This window comes from Canis aureus, chromosome 8 (assembly GCF_053574225.1).
Source record: "Canis aureus isolate CA01 chromosome 8, VMU_Caureus_v.1.0, whole genome shotgun sequence".
Lineage (NCBI taxonomy): Eukaryota > Metazoa > Chordata > Mammalia > Carnivora > Canidae > Canis > Canis aureus.
This window is the reverse complement of record NC_135618.1, coordinates 60281206-60295743: the sequence shown is the minus strand read 5'-3', so window position 1 is coordinate 60295743 and position 14538 is coordinate 60281206. Positions and strand designations below refer to the sequence as shown.

At 50.4% G+C, this 14538-nt stretch overlaps 1 protein-coding gene across 4 annotated transcripts; it reads left to right on the top strand.

Moving 5' to 3' along the window:
* The first annotated feature begins 8154 nt into the window (after positions 1-8154).
* LOC144319349 (zinc finger protein 688-like) lies at positions 8155-14095 on the top strand. 4 transcript variants are annotated; one of them, XM_077907320.1, is made up of 3 exons: positions 8155-9171; positions 9349-9589; positions 9918-10119. In XM_077907320.1, the coding sequence occupies exons 1-3, from the start codon at positions 8976-8978 to the stop codon at positions 9970-9972; spliced, it is 492 nt and encodes a 163-aa protein (XP_077763446.1). In that variant the 5' UTR covers positions 8155-8975; the 3' UTR covers positions 9973-10119. The 4 variants fall into 4 exon arrangements, with proteins under 4 accessions (XP_077763446.1, XP_077763449.1, XP_077763448.1 ...); XM_077907323.1 differs by having other exon boundaries at positions 8160-9171; positions 9349-9462; positions 9738-10119; XM_077907322.1 differs by having other exon boundaries at positions 8161-9171; positions 9349-9462.
* Positions 14096-14538: the final 443 nt, after the last annotated feature.

Genomic DNA, 14538 nt, shown 5'->3' with positions numbered 1-14538 from the left:
TCCCCAGACTGGGATCACGCCCTGAGTCAAAGGCAGACGCTCAACTGCCGAGCCACCCAGGCATCCCAATAAGTTTCTAAAACTAACCCTTGACTATTCTTTCTCTACACATCTTTCCTCCAGTGAATGATATATAGAGAGGTTTCCTGATATGGAACTGGGGGAGAGATAAATTTTGATCAACACTAACTGAACTCAAGTCCTGATCCTCAGTGTTCCAAAGAGGATCTTTAATTATGTTATCTCATTTAATCTTCACAACATCCCTAAGAAAAAGAAACAATTATCCCCATTTAATAGGTAAGAAAATGAAGGCAGAGAATTTGAGTCCCTTGCTAATGGAGGGCATAGGATCAGAGTGCTTTATAAATGGGAATTCATAAGGAAACATGGATTCTTTGGAAAGGGTCCCAAAGGTGAATTAAGTGTTGGAGCTCAGTACATTTTGGTTGGATTGAGAGAGTTGTACAAGGTCAGTCGATGTTCGTGATCACTTCAAGGTGAAGATCAGGATTTTAGTATGCCACTCATTAAACAGATGTTAGAATCTAGTGGTGCTTGTTTGTTTCTTAGGTTTCCAGCTACATTTTTCTGAATACTCATGTATTACTAATCTTGGGCTTTTAGAAATCTAAAATGTAAAGAATACTGAAATAGTGTCTCTATAGGATGAAGTTCTCAAGACCGTTGTCTTTTCCTGAGCTAATCCTAGAGGGTTCCTATTATTGGAAAGGCGTGTTGGGGGAAGGCTACCTTCACAGTTGGAGAATAATGCTTCAACTGAGGCATTCTGTCAATCCTCATGGACAAGATGGGCTCTTGATAAGGGATTAATGGTCCCAGGATTCTATAGGACTATGACCCAGCCGTGGGGATTTGGGCACCTCTCTTAAACAACCATCCAGGGAAATTCTGCCTCAAGTCTTTGAATTTGCCCACTGCCTTCATGGACCAAAAATGGTTACAGTCTAAGTTCTGAGATTCTCCCAATTTTCCAGTAGAAAACTAGAGGAAGCAGATGCAGAAGGAAGGGACTAAAAGCCAAGAAACCATGGGGGATAGAAATGTCAGTGCCAGAGCAGATGTCTCACCCTGAGACTGAGGACCATGGCCTGGCATGCATGAGGCTCTGGCGTCTTGGGACGTCTACGGTCTGCATCCAAGTCTGTGTTAATTCCCCACTAGAATAAGAATAAGTAAACCCTAGAATAAGATATGTTACCTTGACTGTAATTGGGCGATCTAGAAACTCTCTACCTTGGATTTGCACCAAGGTGAATGGCCTTGCCTCTTTCCTGAGTATGACTGTTGCTTCTCCAGGGCCTGCAAACTGATTAGCCACAGAAGCAATACCTGGAAATATCTCACTCCTGGTATAGGAAGTGCAAGGCCCTTTTCAGCTCTTTCAAGGACCTCACCTGAATGAGTTAATGGGAAGTGAGCTCACACCTTTCACGAAGGCCTGACATTTTTCCATCTATTAGCTCTGATTAAGCATCAGCAGAATCACCCTCAGTAGAGGAGAAAAAAAATCCAGAAACATGTTAAGTAGTAGCAAAAAGAACTAAGGTCTCAGTTCTTAGATTCAGATTCACCTGAGACCATTAAGCACTATCCAGATATCTTCCAGAAATCTAGGTTAATTGATCCTGGGAGGGTGAGGGGGACACCAAGGATATGGGTTGGGGAGATACTTGAATAACTAAGGGATAGGACTCTGAAAAAGATGGGGCAAAGACCATACCCCCAATCTTCAAGGCTTCTCTAAGAATAAAAAATATATACTTATGGCATTTCTCACTGCTTCAGAGTTGTGGATAAAATGGAAGAGGGCTGGGATCCCTGGGTGGCGCAGTGGTTTGGCGCCTGCCTTTGGCCCAGGGCGCAATCCTGGAGACCCGGGATCGAATCCCACGTCGGGCTCCCGGTGCATGGAGCCTGCTTCTCCCTCTGCCTGTGTCTCTGCCTCTCTCTCTCTCTCTCTCTCTCTCTCTCTCTCTGACTACCATAAATTTAAAAAAAAAAAAAAAAAAAAAGGGAAGAGGGCATCTCTGTAAGCCACTGAAGTCCAATTGTGGCCAGGACTTCTATCCCAGGAGTGTGTGTGAACTGCTCACGGGCTGAGATGGCTCAGAAGGGAAAGCCCTCCTGATAAGGTCAGTAGAAAGAGCACGGGGCCAGGAGCCAGATAGGCCTGAGTACCAACGAGCCAGTCTCAATGTTCTTGTTCTTAAACAGGGACCACACTCCCTACCCTCACAGGGAGCGTTGCTCAGAGTTAGATGATTCACAAGAAGACTGTTGCAACCTGGGACAATGAAGAAATTCCATAAATGTGCTGAGCCCCTTAGAATTGGCTTCTCTCAGGACAGGAAGGAGGAGGCCTCGGGGCCAACAGAACGGAAGGGGCTACGGTAGCATCGCGCAGAGGACGCTGACCAGTGTGGCCTCACCGCAGAGTAACTTCGCGGGCCTGGTCCTGCACGTGGGAACCAGCCTTCGGTCAGGCGTCACCTAGCAACAGCGTCCCAGCGGCCCAGACCTTGTTATTTCAGTGATGGAGTGCTCCGTTCCCAACACCGTCTAGCCCATCTCCGCCAGCGCCAACGAGGGCTTAGGAATTTTAAGAGCCGGAGCTGAGTGTTAGGAGCTGACTCTCAGCAGAAAAGGTCAAACAAAACGAATAACCAGCTTCCGAGTGCATCTGAATGACGGTTGTGAAGGCAGGTCGCCGCGTATTCTCCTGAGGCATTTTCCGGGACCGTTGTCCACCCAGGACCAGGGTGACCCACGATGCCGTGGTTCCTCTATTCCAGGCAGAGCTTGGCCCCACGCGAAGCGGGATCCCAGCCAGCTCAGACGCCAGGCCCAGAGGGCGGTATCTCCTCTGCCCAGAAAAGACAGTGGCCCCGGGGTTGGAGGATCCAGGATCTGGGGACTGGAAATGTCCAAAGCCTCGGCTCCAGGTCTCGTCCCCATCTGGAGCGCAGAACCTGCACCCGAGCCGAGGAGGCTCTGCCTGTCCAGCGTCGCCGCGGAGGTCGTGTATTTTTTTCTTGCAGGAATGCACAGATTTCAAGGCTCAGAAGGCCTTATGGCGGATGTGACGCCAGAGACCTAAGGCCACTTGGGGGCGCTCGCTTTGCCCATTTTTGCTGCTCATTCATTTTTCACCTCGTATCTAAACCAGTTCTTGGGAGAGAGCTGCAGCCACGGAAACCACTGGGATGTGCAAAAGACCTAGAGGGGATAGGGGACAGAGGGAATAAAGTGGCGGGGCTGAGGCTTAGGAAGGGATTGTTAGAGTGCCTCCTGGAAGCGTTAATGTGATTTTTTTTTTAATTTTTATTTATTTATGATAGTCACAGAGAGAGAGAGGCAGAGACATAGGCAGAGGGAGAAGCAGGCTCCATGCACCGGGAGCCCAATGTGGGATCCGATCCCGGGTCTCCAGGATCGCGCCCTGGGCCAAAGGCAGGCGCCAAACCGCCGAGCCACCCAGGGATCCCCTTAATGTGATTTTTATTTTGATTTTTTAAATATATTTTTTATTGGAGTTTGATTTGCCAACATACAGTATAACACACAGTGCTCATCCCATCAAGTGCCCCCCTCAGTGCCAGTCACCCAGTCACCCCATCCCCCCACCCACCTGCCCTTCCACTACCCCTTGTTCATTTCCGAGAGTTAGGAGTCTCTTATGTTCCGTTACCCTCTCTAATATTTCCCACTTATTTTCTCTCCTTTCCCCTTTAATCTCTTTCACTATCTTTTATATTCCCCAATGGAATGAGGCCATATAATGTTTTTCCTTCTCCGATTGACTTACTTCACTCAGCCTAATACCCTCCAGTTCCATCCATGTTGAGGCAAATGGTGGGTATTCGTTGTTTCTAATGGCTGAGTAATATTCCATTGTATACATAGACCACATCTTCCTTATTCACTCATCTGTTGATGGACACCTAGGCTCTTCCACAATTTGGCTATTGTGGACATTGCTGCCATAAACATTGAGGTGCAGGTGTCTCGGTCTTTCACTGCATCTGTATCTTTGGGGTAAATCCCCAGCAGTGCAATTGCTGGGTCGTAGGGCAGTTCTTTTCTTTTCTTTTTTTTTTTTAAAGATTTTTATTTATTTATTCATGAGAGACACAGAGAGAGGGAGAGAAACAGAGACACAGGCAGAGAGAGAAGCAGTCTCCACGCAAGGAGTCCGATATGGGACTCGATCCTGGGACTCCAGGATCACGCCCCGGGGCGAAGGCAGGCACTAAACCGCTGAGCCACCTAGGGATCCCTATTTTTAACTCTTTGAGGAACCTCCACACAGTTTTCCAGAGTGGCTGCACCAGTTCACATTCCCACCAACAGTGCAAGAGGGTTTCCCTTTCTCCACATCCTCTCCAACATTTGTTGTTTCCTGTCTTGTTAATTTTCACCATCCTCACTGGTGTGAGGTGGTATCTCATTGTGGTTTTGATTTGTATTTCCCTGATGGCCAGTGATGCAGAGCATTTTCTCATGTGCTTATTGGCCATGTCTACGTCTCCCTCTGTGAAATGTCTTTTGCCCATTTCATGATTGGATTGTTTGGTTCTTTGCTGTTGAGTTTAATAAGATTATGGATACTAGCCCTTTATCTGATATGTCATTTGCAAATATCTTCTCCCATTTTGTAGGTTGTCTTTTAGTTTTGTTGACTGTTTCTTTTGCTGTGCAGAAGTTTTTTTATCTTGATTAAGTCCCAGTAGTTCATTTTTGCTTTTGTTTCCCTTGCCTTCATAGATGTATCTTGCAAGAAGTTGCTGTGGCCAAGTTCAAAAAGGGTGTTGCCTGTGTTCTCCTCCAGAATTTTGATGAGGTTTAGATCTTTCATCCATTTTGAGTTTATCTTTGTGTATGGTGTAAGAGAATGGTCTAGTTTCATTCTTCTGCATGTGGATGTCCAATTTTCCCAGCACCATTTATTGAAGAGACTGTCCTTTTTCCAGTGGATAGTCTTTCCTGCTTTGTTGAATATTAGTTGACCATAGTGTTGAGGACCCATTTCTGGGTTCCCTGTTCTGTTCCATTGATCTATGTGTCTGTTTTTGTGCTAGTACCACACTGTCTTGATGATCACAGCTTTGTAGTACAACTTCAAATCCAGCATTGTGATGTCCCCGGCTCTGGTTTTCTTTTCCAATATTCCCCTGGCTGAATAAGGTCTTTTCTGATTTCACAAATCTTAAGATTTTTTTTAAATTTTTTATTTATTTATGATAGTCACAGAGAGAGAGAGAGGCGGAGACATAGGCAGAGGGAGAAGCAGGCTCCATGCACCGGGAGCCCGATGTGGGATTTGATCCAGGGTCTCCAGGATCGCGCCCTGGGCCAAAGGCAGGCGCCAAACCGCTGCGCCACCCAGGGATCCCTATTTTGTTTTTTAAATAATTTACACAACCATCTCCTTGTCTAAGACTACAACAGAGTTTTTTTGTTGTTGTTGTTGTTTTTTAATTTATGAGAGACACACACAGAGAGAGGCAGAGACACAGGCAGAGGGAGAAGCAGGCTCCACGCAGGGAGCCGAATGTGGGACTCAATCCTGGAACTCCAGGATCACACCCTGGGCCAAAGGCAGGTGCCAAACCGCTGAGCCACCCAGGGATCCCCCAGAGTTCTTTTTTTAAACATTTATTGAGATATAATTCACACACCATAAACTTAATCCCTTTAAGGCATACAATTCACTGATTTTTAGGATTATCAGAGAGTTGTACAACCAATCACCACAATCTAACTCCAGAACATTTTCATCACCCCAGAAAGAAACCCTTTAGCCATCACAACCCTGTTCTCTACTCCTCCAGTCCCTGGAAACCACTAATCTACTTTCTGTTTATCGATTTGCCTATTCTGGACATTTCATATCATTGGAATCATTAGATATGTGGTCTTTTGTTTTTTTTTTTTAATTTTTTTATTTATTCATGATAGTCACAGAGAGAGAGAGAGAGAGAGAGAGAGAGGCAGAGACACAGGCAGAGGGAGAAGCAGGCTCCATGCACCGGGAGCCCGACGTGGGATTCGATCCCGGGTCTCCAGGATCGCGCCCTGGGCCAAAGGCAGGCGCCAAACCGCTGCGCCACCCAGGGATTCCTGTGGTCTTTTGTGTCTTTTTTCACCTGGCATACTCTTTTGAAGGTTCATCCACGTGGTATTATGAATCATTACTTTTTAGACATTTTAAAATAGTTTTTCTTTTTTTTTAAGATTTTATTTATCTATTCATGAGAGACATAGAGAGAGAGACAGAGGTTTAGGCAGAGGGAGAAACAGGCTCCCTGCAGGGAGCCTGATGTAAGATTCCATCCCAGGACCCCACGATCACGACCTGAGCCAAAGGCAGATGCTGAACCACCCAGGCGTACCTAGATGTTTTTTGTTTTGTTTTGTTTTGTTTTTTTAGAGTAATTTAGAGTTAAGTTGAAAGTACTGAGAGTTCCTATATCCCTCTACCCCCTATCCTAGCCTCTCTACTGTCAGCACCTCATACCAAATTGGTACATTGGTTATAATTTATGAATCTAGATTGATATATAATTATCACCCAAAACCCACGATTTACATTAGGGTTCGCTTTTGGTTTTGTACATTTTATGAGTTTTGGCAGAGGTATAATAACATGTATCCACCAATTATTATCGTATCACTCTAAAAATCCTCTGTGTTGCACCTATTTATTCCCTCTCCCCAAAATCTGGCAACCACTGATCTTTTTACTGTCTCCGTGGTTTTGCCTTTCCCAGAATGTAATATAGTTGGAATCATACAGTATATAGCTTTTTCAGATTGCCTTCTTTCTCTTAGTAATAATGTATTTAAGGCTACATGGGTTTTTAAAAAATTTTTATTTATTCATGATAGTCACAGAGAGAGGGAGAGGCAGAGACACAGGCAGAGGGAGAAGCAGGCTCCATGCACCGGGAGCCCGAAGTGGGATTCGATCCCGGGTCTCCAGGATCACGCCCTGGGCCAAAGGCAGGCGCCAAACTGCTGCGCCACCCAGGGATCCCAGAATCTATCAGTTTTCCATAGTGACTGCACCATTTTACATTTCCACCCACAGTGCACAGAATCCCAGTTACTCCACATCCTGGCCAGCATTTGTTCTTTTCTTTCTTCTTTCTTTTTTTAATGGTAGGCATCCTAATGGTTTGGAAAACAGCACCGTTTTTTGAATATTGAACAGCTTTATCTAATCATCCCTATTTTAAGTAACTGCTTAATTTTTTTTTTTTTTAATTTAGAGAGAGAGCCCAAAAGCACCTTTGAGAGCAGGGGGAGTGGCAGAGGGAGAGAAGCAGACTCCTCACTAAGCAGGGAACCCCACACTGGGCTGGAATCCCATCACCCTGGAATCACAACCTGAGCTAAAACCAAGAGTCAGATGCTTAACTAATGGAGCCACGCAGGCGCCCCTAAACAGCTGCTTTTAATGTGACTTCTCTAGCTCTTTCTCCAGTTTTTTCCTAATTGATTCACAGGGCTTGTCTTTTTATGTGTTCAACTCAGAAGAGAGGCTGTCTTGGGCAGCCCGGGTGGCTCAGCGGTTTAGCGCTGCCTTCGGCCCAGGGCCTGATCCTGGAGACCTGGGATGGGGTCCCACGTCAGGCTCCCCGCATGGAGCCTGCTTCTCCCTCTGCCTCTCTCTCTCTCTCTCTCTCATGAATAAATGGATAGAAATCTTTTAAAAAGAAGAAGAAGAAGAAGAGACTGTCTTATAATTCCCTGGAGTGTATCAGTGCTACCACTGTGGCTTCCCATGGTAGATCCCATAGGTATCTTCACAGGTAAATATATTGGACAAAGGTATAATATGCAAGGGGCCAACTACCCTGCCCTCAGATGTTTACAGAAGTCACACTGAGCTAGGAGTGAAGTCTGCACTGCATTATGATGCCCTTATTACCTTGGAACTCCTGGCTCCAATCCAGGCCTTTTCCACCCCTCAAGGCACCCAGACCTTTGTATATTTGTTTATCTCCCCCGGGGCTGTAAGCACCACTGAGAACAGACCCGCTTAGAGCCACCTCTTTTCAGTCCCCAGCATTATGTTTGCAGATGCCGCGCGTTTAATCATCATCAGCCCAAGGGAGCTGCAGGCGCTTAGGGACTAAGCCTTGGGTCACACCCAGCGGAGACCTGGGAATCTGGAAGGCCGTGGAGAGCAACTTGGCCTCCGTGGCCGGGGAGACTGTTTAGCTCCCTGCTCTGTACCCAGCTCCCGGAGCTGAGCTCAACTGGGGCGCTCAAGGCGAGCAGAAACGTCGTCCAAGTCCGAGGGCACAGCCGGCAGGGAGCCCACCCCCGTCCCCGGGCGATGCAGAGGGGCTCTGGCGAGGCCCGGCCGAGCCCGCGGGGGAAGAGGAGCGGTGCTCTGGGCCCTCGGGCCTCCCGCCGGGCCGCGCCAGCGCGCGGGGAACGGAGCAGGTGCTCGGCCAGGAGCATCCCGGGCTCGCCAGGCCTTCGGGAAGGAGGCCGGCTCGCACGCTGCCGCCCGCTTCCCTCCAACCGAGCGATTCCCCGCGACCCAATCAGAACGCCGGCTCCCGGCTTCCTGGCCCGCGCCGCCCAATGATGGTGCGCGGGAGGGAGAAGGGCGTGAAGCCCGGCGGCGCCATTATCCTTGAGGGCGAGCGAAGGGTTTCGAGCCCGGGTGCAGCGGAGGGGTGGGTGGGCGTCTCCTGTGCTTCCACCGTGGCCGCAGGCATCTTCCGGTGCTCTAACCCAGGTCCATGAAGGACCCGTAAGATTAACTCCGGAGGCGTTTGCCACGGCCCCACGAGAGGCTGGTCCTGGTGCCCTTCGGGCCTCCGGGGCGGCGCTGTGAGCCCGAGCACCGGCCGGGTTGGGCCACGCGGCTTCCAGAACCCCGGACCCGCCGGCGAACCGAGGTGGGGTGGGGGAGGGAGGAAAGCGTTGGACCCATGGTGCCACCCTGGGGCCCGCGCCTCGCCGGCAGGCAGGCAAAAACCCAATCTGGGCGAGGGAGGCCCGGCGCCGTGAGCTTCGCGGACGTGGCCGTGTACTTCTCCCCGGAGGAGTGGGGCTGCCTGCGGCCCGCGCAGAGGGCCCTGTACCGGGACGTGATGCGGGAGACCTACGGCCACCTGGGCGCGCTCGGTGAGGCCCCACCCGCCCCTTCTCTCCCTTTTTATGACACAGATTTTTAGACTTAGGGTCTGGGTGCTCCTGTGTGTAATTTGGGAGGGTCTTCTTCCGGGTTCAGGACGTTATACTGCCCCCGTCGTCTAGGCTCTATCCTCTCACCCGGTCTGCTGTTGGCTTCTTCTCCCCTAGGATTCGCAGACGCCAAACCCGTTCTCATCGCCTGGCTGGAAAGAAAGGCGGAGGTGTGGACCCCGGAGGCCGAGGATCCCGAGGAGGGGGCCAGGCACCCAGGATCTGGGATAGGTGAGGAAAGTTGGGCTGAGCTGGACTGCAGCCGCTTTTTGGGAGCCAGCCTGGAGCCAGCCTGGGGCCAGCCCTTTCTCCTGGCAGCCCGCTTCCCACACACAGCCTCTTTTAAACACTCTAGTTGGTAAGAATCCTCTGAGCCTTCTCTTCCAAAGTTCCCTTTATCAGACCTCGTGTCTTCCTTGGGTCAAGGATAGCTAGGCAGGGGGAAGAGAAGTTAGGGGAAGAGAATTTACTGAACCTTCCTCTCTATGTTCCTGGCGTGTCTGCAGGCCTCAGAAAGCGGCCAGAAGTTCACTGAGTGAGAACAGCAATTTTGGCTGAGGTGGTTACCACTGTTTTGGTAGACACTGACCTGCAGCTCATTCCTATACCAGGAGAAATCTCTGTTCCTGCTGAAACGCCCGCATGTAGGGGCTTTAACACAGCAGGTGATTGCTTATTTCCAACAGGCACTACCATCCTTCAGCTTCTGACAAAAACCACAATTTTCTAAGCCCTACATGAGGGAAACAAAAGGGCATGTGGCCATGGAATGGGGAGCTGCTGTCTGAGATGAGCCTGGGGGCTCTGAAACACGGACTAGTCCAGAGAAATGCCCTGCTGCTCCATTCACTTCCATCTCCCCATGGTGAGAGAAAGCACAGAATTGCATTTCAATTCTCTTGTCTCTTTAGAAAGCAAGAAAAAGAAGAATGAACCCAGCAGCAAAATAGCGGCCAAGGAGCTTGAGCATGCCCCTGTGAAGAATGGGCCACCAGTAGAGGCCAGGCTGGTCCCTAGTTCCAGGGACTACAACTATCCATTGCCTCAGGTGTCCAAAGACATGGGACACCAGTGCACTGAGACTCCCAAGAGGCCCTACCCCTGCCTGGAATGCAACCGTTCTTTCAGCTACCCTTCCCTCCTAGCCAGCCACCAGCGGGTCCATTCTGGGGAGAGGCCCTTCCCCTGTGGCCAGTGTGGACGTTGCTTCCGCCAAAGAGGCAATCTGGTTGTCCATATGCGCATACATACAGGGGAGAAGCCCTTCTCCTGCCCAGACTGTGGGAGGCTCTTTGCCTATCCCTCAATGCTGGTCAGACATCGGCGAATCCACTCTGGAGACCGCCCATATGTCTGTGGGCTGTGTGGGGTTCAGTTCTCCCAGAGGGCTCACCTCGTCCAGCATCAGCTGCTTCATACAGGGGACAAGCCTTATTCATGTCCAGATTGTGGCCGCTGCTTCCGCCAGACTGGGGCACTGGCCATCCATAGACACAGACATGGTGGGGAGAAGCCATACGTGTGTATGGAGTGTGGACGCCACTTTACACACCCTTCCCTCTTGGCTATCCACCAGCGCACCCATACTAGGAAGAAGCCCCATATCTGTTCTGATTGTGGTCGGGGCTTTGCCTACCCCTCCCTCCTGACCAATCACCAGCGAGTCCACTCTGGTGAGCGCCCCTACCCTTGTCCCCATTGCAGTGCCCGCTTCGCCCAGCAAAATAACCTGCTCCAGCATCAGCTCATTCACACAGGTGAAAAGCCCCATGAATGCCCTGATTGTGGCCGCTGCTTCCGGCAAAGCGGATCTCTGGCTATTCACAGGCGCACACATACAGGAGAGAAACCCTACTCCTGCCCCGAGTGTGGGCACCAATTTACCTCTTCCTGTGTCCTCAACAGCCACAGGCGCAGCCATTCTGTTGAGAGGCCCTTCCCTTGTTCCCAGTGTGGGAAGACCTTTAAACGAAAGAGTGCCCTGGAAGCCCATCAATGGATCCATCGTACAGGTGGGACAAGTCATAAGGGTGACAGACCTCTGTTACAACCCCCAGCCCAGGCTTCTGTTCCTGAGGGTCAGGAACCATCAGTACACTTCCAGCATTTTCCTGACATGTTCCAGTAGTGGGAATGACAGACTTAAGCAGCCACTAGCAACAAATGTTTTAAGAGTCTCCCTCATCAAGTGTTGGGAAGGAAGTGCACAGAGGGCAAGGGATAGGAGAGGAAAGAAAAAAGGGATCAAAATGGGGAGGTGGGGGCTAATCTATGTCTGGAATCTATGAGATATGGGAGGTGAGAGGGAGGACATCCAGAGTGAAGAACCTGCCAGGAAAAGCATGAGACTCCTCCAGTCTCCTCCCAGCCCTGACTGCTGACCTCAGACCTTTCGGCTCTGGGTTTCCCCTCACTCTAGATCTCAGGAGAACATATCACAGCTTGGACCAAGGGCCATAGTGTAAGAGGAGGATCATAGACTTTGAATCAGTTTATCCCATGTTCAATCTTGGCTCATCTCTTGCATCCTCAACATCTGACTATAAAATGAATACATTAATACTAGGTGGTTGTGAGGATTAAATAATATATAGTCAGTCAAAACTGTCTAGTACAATACTTTTCACTTGTGTATATCCTTCCAAGCTTTGCACCTGCAGAATTGTTTGAATACTGAGGACACCCTTACCTAATTACTCCTGCTGAATACAACTGCTGTTAATGTAAATTTTCTAGCTCTTTTACATGATTCAATAAGTTACAAACTAATATTCTGCCTATTTTTTTTCCCCTGGTACTCACAATGCTTATCTTTTCTGGTGCTCAACTCAGGTCTCATAATTCCCTGGAATGTGTCACTGTGGCTTAGGCACCCAGACCTTTGCTTATATATCATGTGTATACCTCCTGTTTTTTTTTTTTTTATGTTTTATTTATTTATTCATCAGAGACCCACACAAAGAGGCAGAGACATACACAGAGGGAGAGGCAGGCTCCCTATGGGAGTCTGATGCAGGACTTGATCCCAGGATTCCGGGATCATGCCCTGAGCCAAAGGCAGATGCTCAACCACTGAGCCACCCAGGTACCCTGTACCTCCCCGGGTTGTAAGCACCACTGAGAACAGACCCGCTTAGAGCCACCTCTTTTCAGTCCCCAGCATTATGTTTGCAGATGCCGCGCGTTTAATTATCATCAGCCCAAGGGAGCTGCAGGCGATGGGACTAAGCCTTGGGTCACACCCAGCGGAGACCTGGGAATCTGGAAGGCCGTGGAGAGCAACTTGGCCTCCGTGGCCGGGGAGACTGTTTAGCTCCCTGCTCTGTACCCAGCTCCCGGAGCTGAGCTCAACTGGGGCGCTCAAGGCGAGCGGAAACGTCGTCCAAGTCCGAGGGCACAGCCGGCAGGGAGCCCACCCCCGTCCCCGGGCGATGCAGAGGGGCTCTGGCGAGGCCCGGCCGAGCCCGCGGGGGAAGAGGAGCGGTGCTCTGGGCCTTCGGGCCTCCCGCCGGGCCGCGCCAGCGCGCGGGATAACGGAACAGGTGCTCGGCCGGGAGCACCGCGGGCTCGCCAGGCCTTCGGGAAGGAGGCCGGCTCGCACGCTGCCGCCCGCTTCCCTCCAACCGAGCGGTTCCCCGCGACCCAATCAGAACGCCGGCTCCCGGCTTCCTGGCCCGCGCCGCCCAATGATGGTGCGCGGGAGGGAGAAGGGCGTGAAGCCTGGCGGCGCCATTATCCTTGAGGGCGAAGGGTTTAAGGTCCCGGCGCTAGGCCCTGGGCTCTCTGCAGGGACGCGAAGCGGCGAACCCAGGACCACCTGGGCGTGACCTAAAAGTCCCAGCCCTCCCCTTCTCCGCATTTTAGAAAGAGGGGGCACCTTCGGCATCGGCCCGGATGTGCCCAGTGCCTGTTGTTGGGGAGGGTCTCCTCCACTCTAGCTCACGAGGCTGCACCCCACTTCCCCTAGTCTAGGCTCCATCCTCTCACCCCGCCCGCCATTGGCCCCTGTGCTTGGGATCGCTGGCCTCAAACCCGCCCTCATCTAGCAATGCAAAAAGGAGGTGTGGAGGGGATGAGGCACCCAGGATCTGGGATAGGTGAAGAAAGCGGGGCTGAGCTGGACTGGAGCCTCTCTTGGGAGCCAGCAGGGCAGGCCCTTTGTCCTGTCAGCTACACCTACACCCCTCTCTTTAAATACCAATATTCCAGGGCAACCTGGGTGGTTCAGTGGTTTGGCGTCTGCATTAGGCTCAGGGCGTGATCCTGGGGACCCAGCATTGAGTCCGGCGTTGGGCTTCCCTTGAGGAGCCTGCTTCTCCCTCTACCTGTGTCTGCCTCTCTGTTTCTCATGAACAAATAAATAAAATCTTAAAGAAAAAAAGGCCAATATTCCTAAGAATCTGATGAACCTTCTCTTCTAAAGTTCTCTGTCCCAGACCTGGAGGCTCTTTGCCTTCAAGGGTAGTGGGTCCCCCTGGTACCAACTGGGGAAACAGTCGAGGATTGAGATCTTTGCCTTCTTTCCTCTGAGTACTTAGATTATTGCTTCCATTAGAGTTTTCCTCGATTGTGGGAATGTTTTATCTGTGCTGTAGAACACAGAAGCCACTAGCTACATGTGGTCATTTAGCGCTTGAGATACAGCTAGTGTGCCCAAGGAAGTGAATTTTTCATTTTAATTAACTTAAGCCTAGGGATGCCTGGGTGGCTAGGAGGTTGAGCAGCTACCTTGGCTCAGAGCACCATCCCTGAGTCCCAGGATCAAGTCCTGAATCAGGCTTCCTGCACGGAGCCTGCTTCTCCCTCTGTCTATGCCTCTGCCTCTCTCTGTGTGTCTCATGAATAAAATCTTTTTAAAAATTAACTTAAGCCTAGAGATATGCATGTTGTATTTCTGACTGGCCTTGGAAAGAGGCCAGAAGTTCAGTTTGGCTTATTGGCCTACCCCCGTGTCTCAGGTCATATCCTGCCATTTGAAACTGCCCGGAGCCCTGTAGAATTTAATAACTTGCCATCTTTCGTTTAGAACGAAAACAGGTGTTTTTGTGTGCTCCAAAGGTGCGAAGGTCTGTTTTTTGAGAAATGTTTCCACTGAAATGTCTATATTTAAGGTCTATAACCAGAGGTGCCAGCTTCCCCCTGAAATGCATTCAGCCCCTTCTTTATGAGAACCCTCTCTAGTTCTGGAAGCCTGAACTGAGAAGGAATGATACTCTTTCTGAAAATGGGAAATGTCTGCCTGAGGCAGGTGGGGCATCGCTGGGGAGGGATTCACACTTAGATCCTTCTGCCCTGAGTGAACGGGGC

Excerpts from the sequence above, each read along its gene's own strand:
- LOC144319349 (XM_077907319.1), top strand. The coding sequence starts at position 8,976 with ATGGTGCCACCCTGGGGCCCGCGCCTCGCCGGCAGGCAGGCAAAAACC. Across the intron at positions 9,172-9,348 it reads CGGCCACCTGGGCGCGCTCG|GATTCGCAGACGCCAAACCC; the intron begins GTGAGGCCCCAC and ends CTTCTCCCCTAG. Across the intron at positions 9,463-10,142 it reads GCACCCAGGATCTGGGATAG|AAAGCAAGAAAAAGAAGAAT; the intron begins GTGAGGAAAGTT and ends TTGTCTCTTTAG.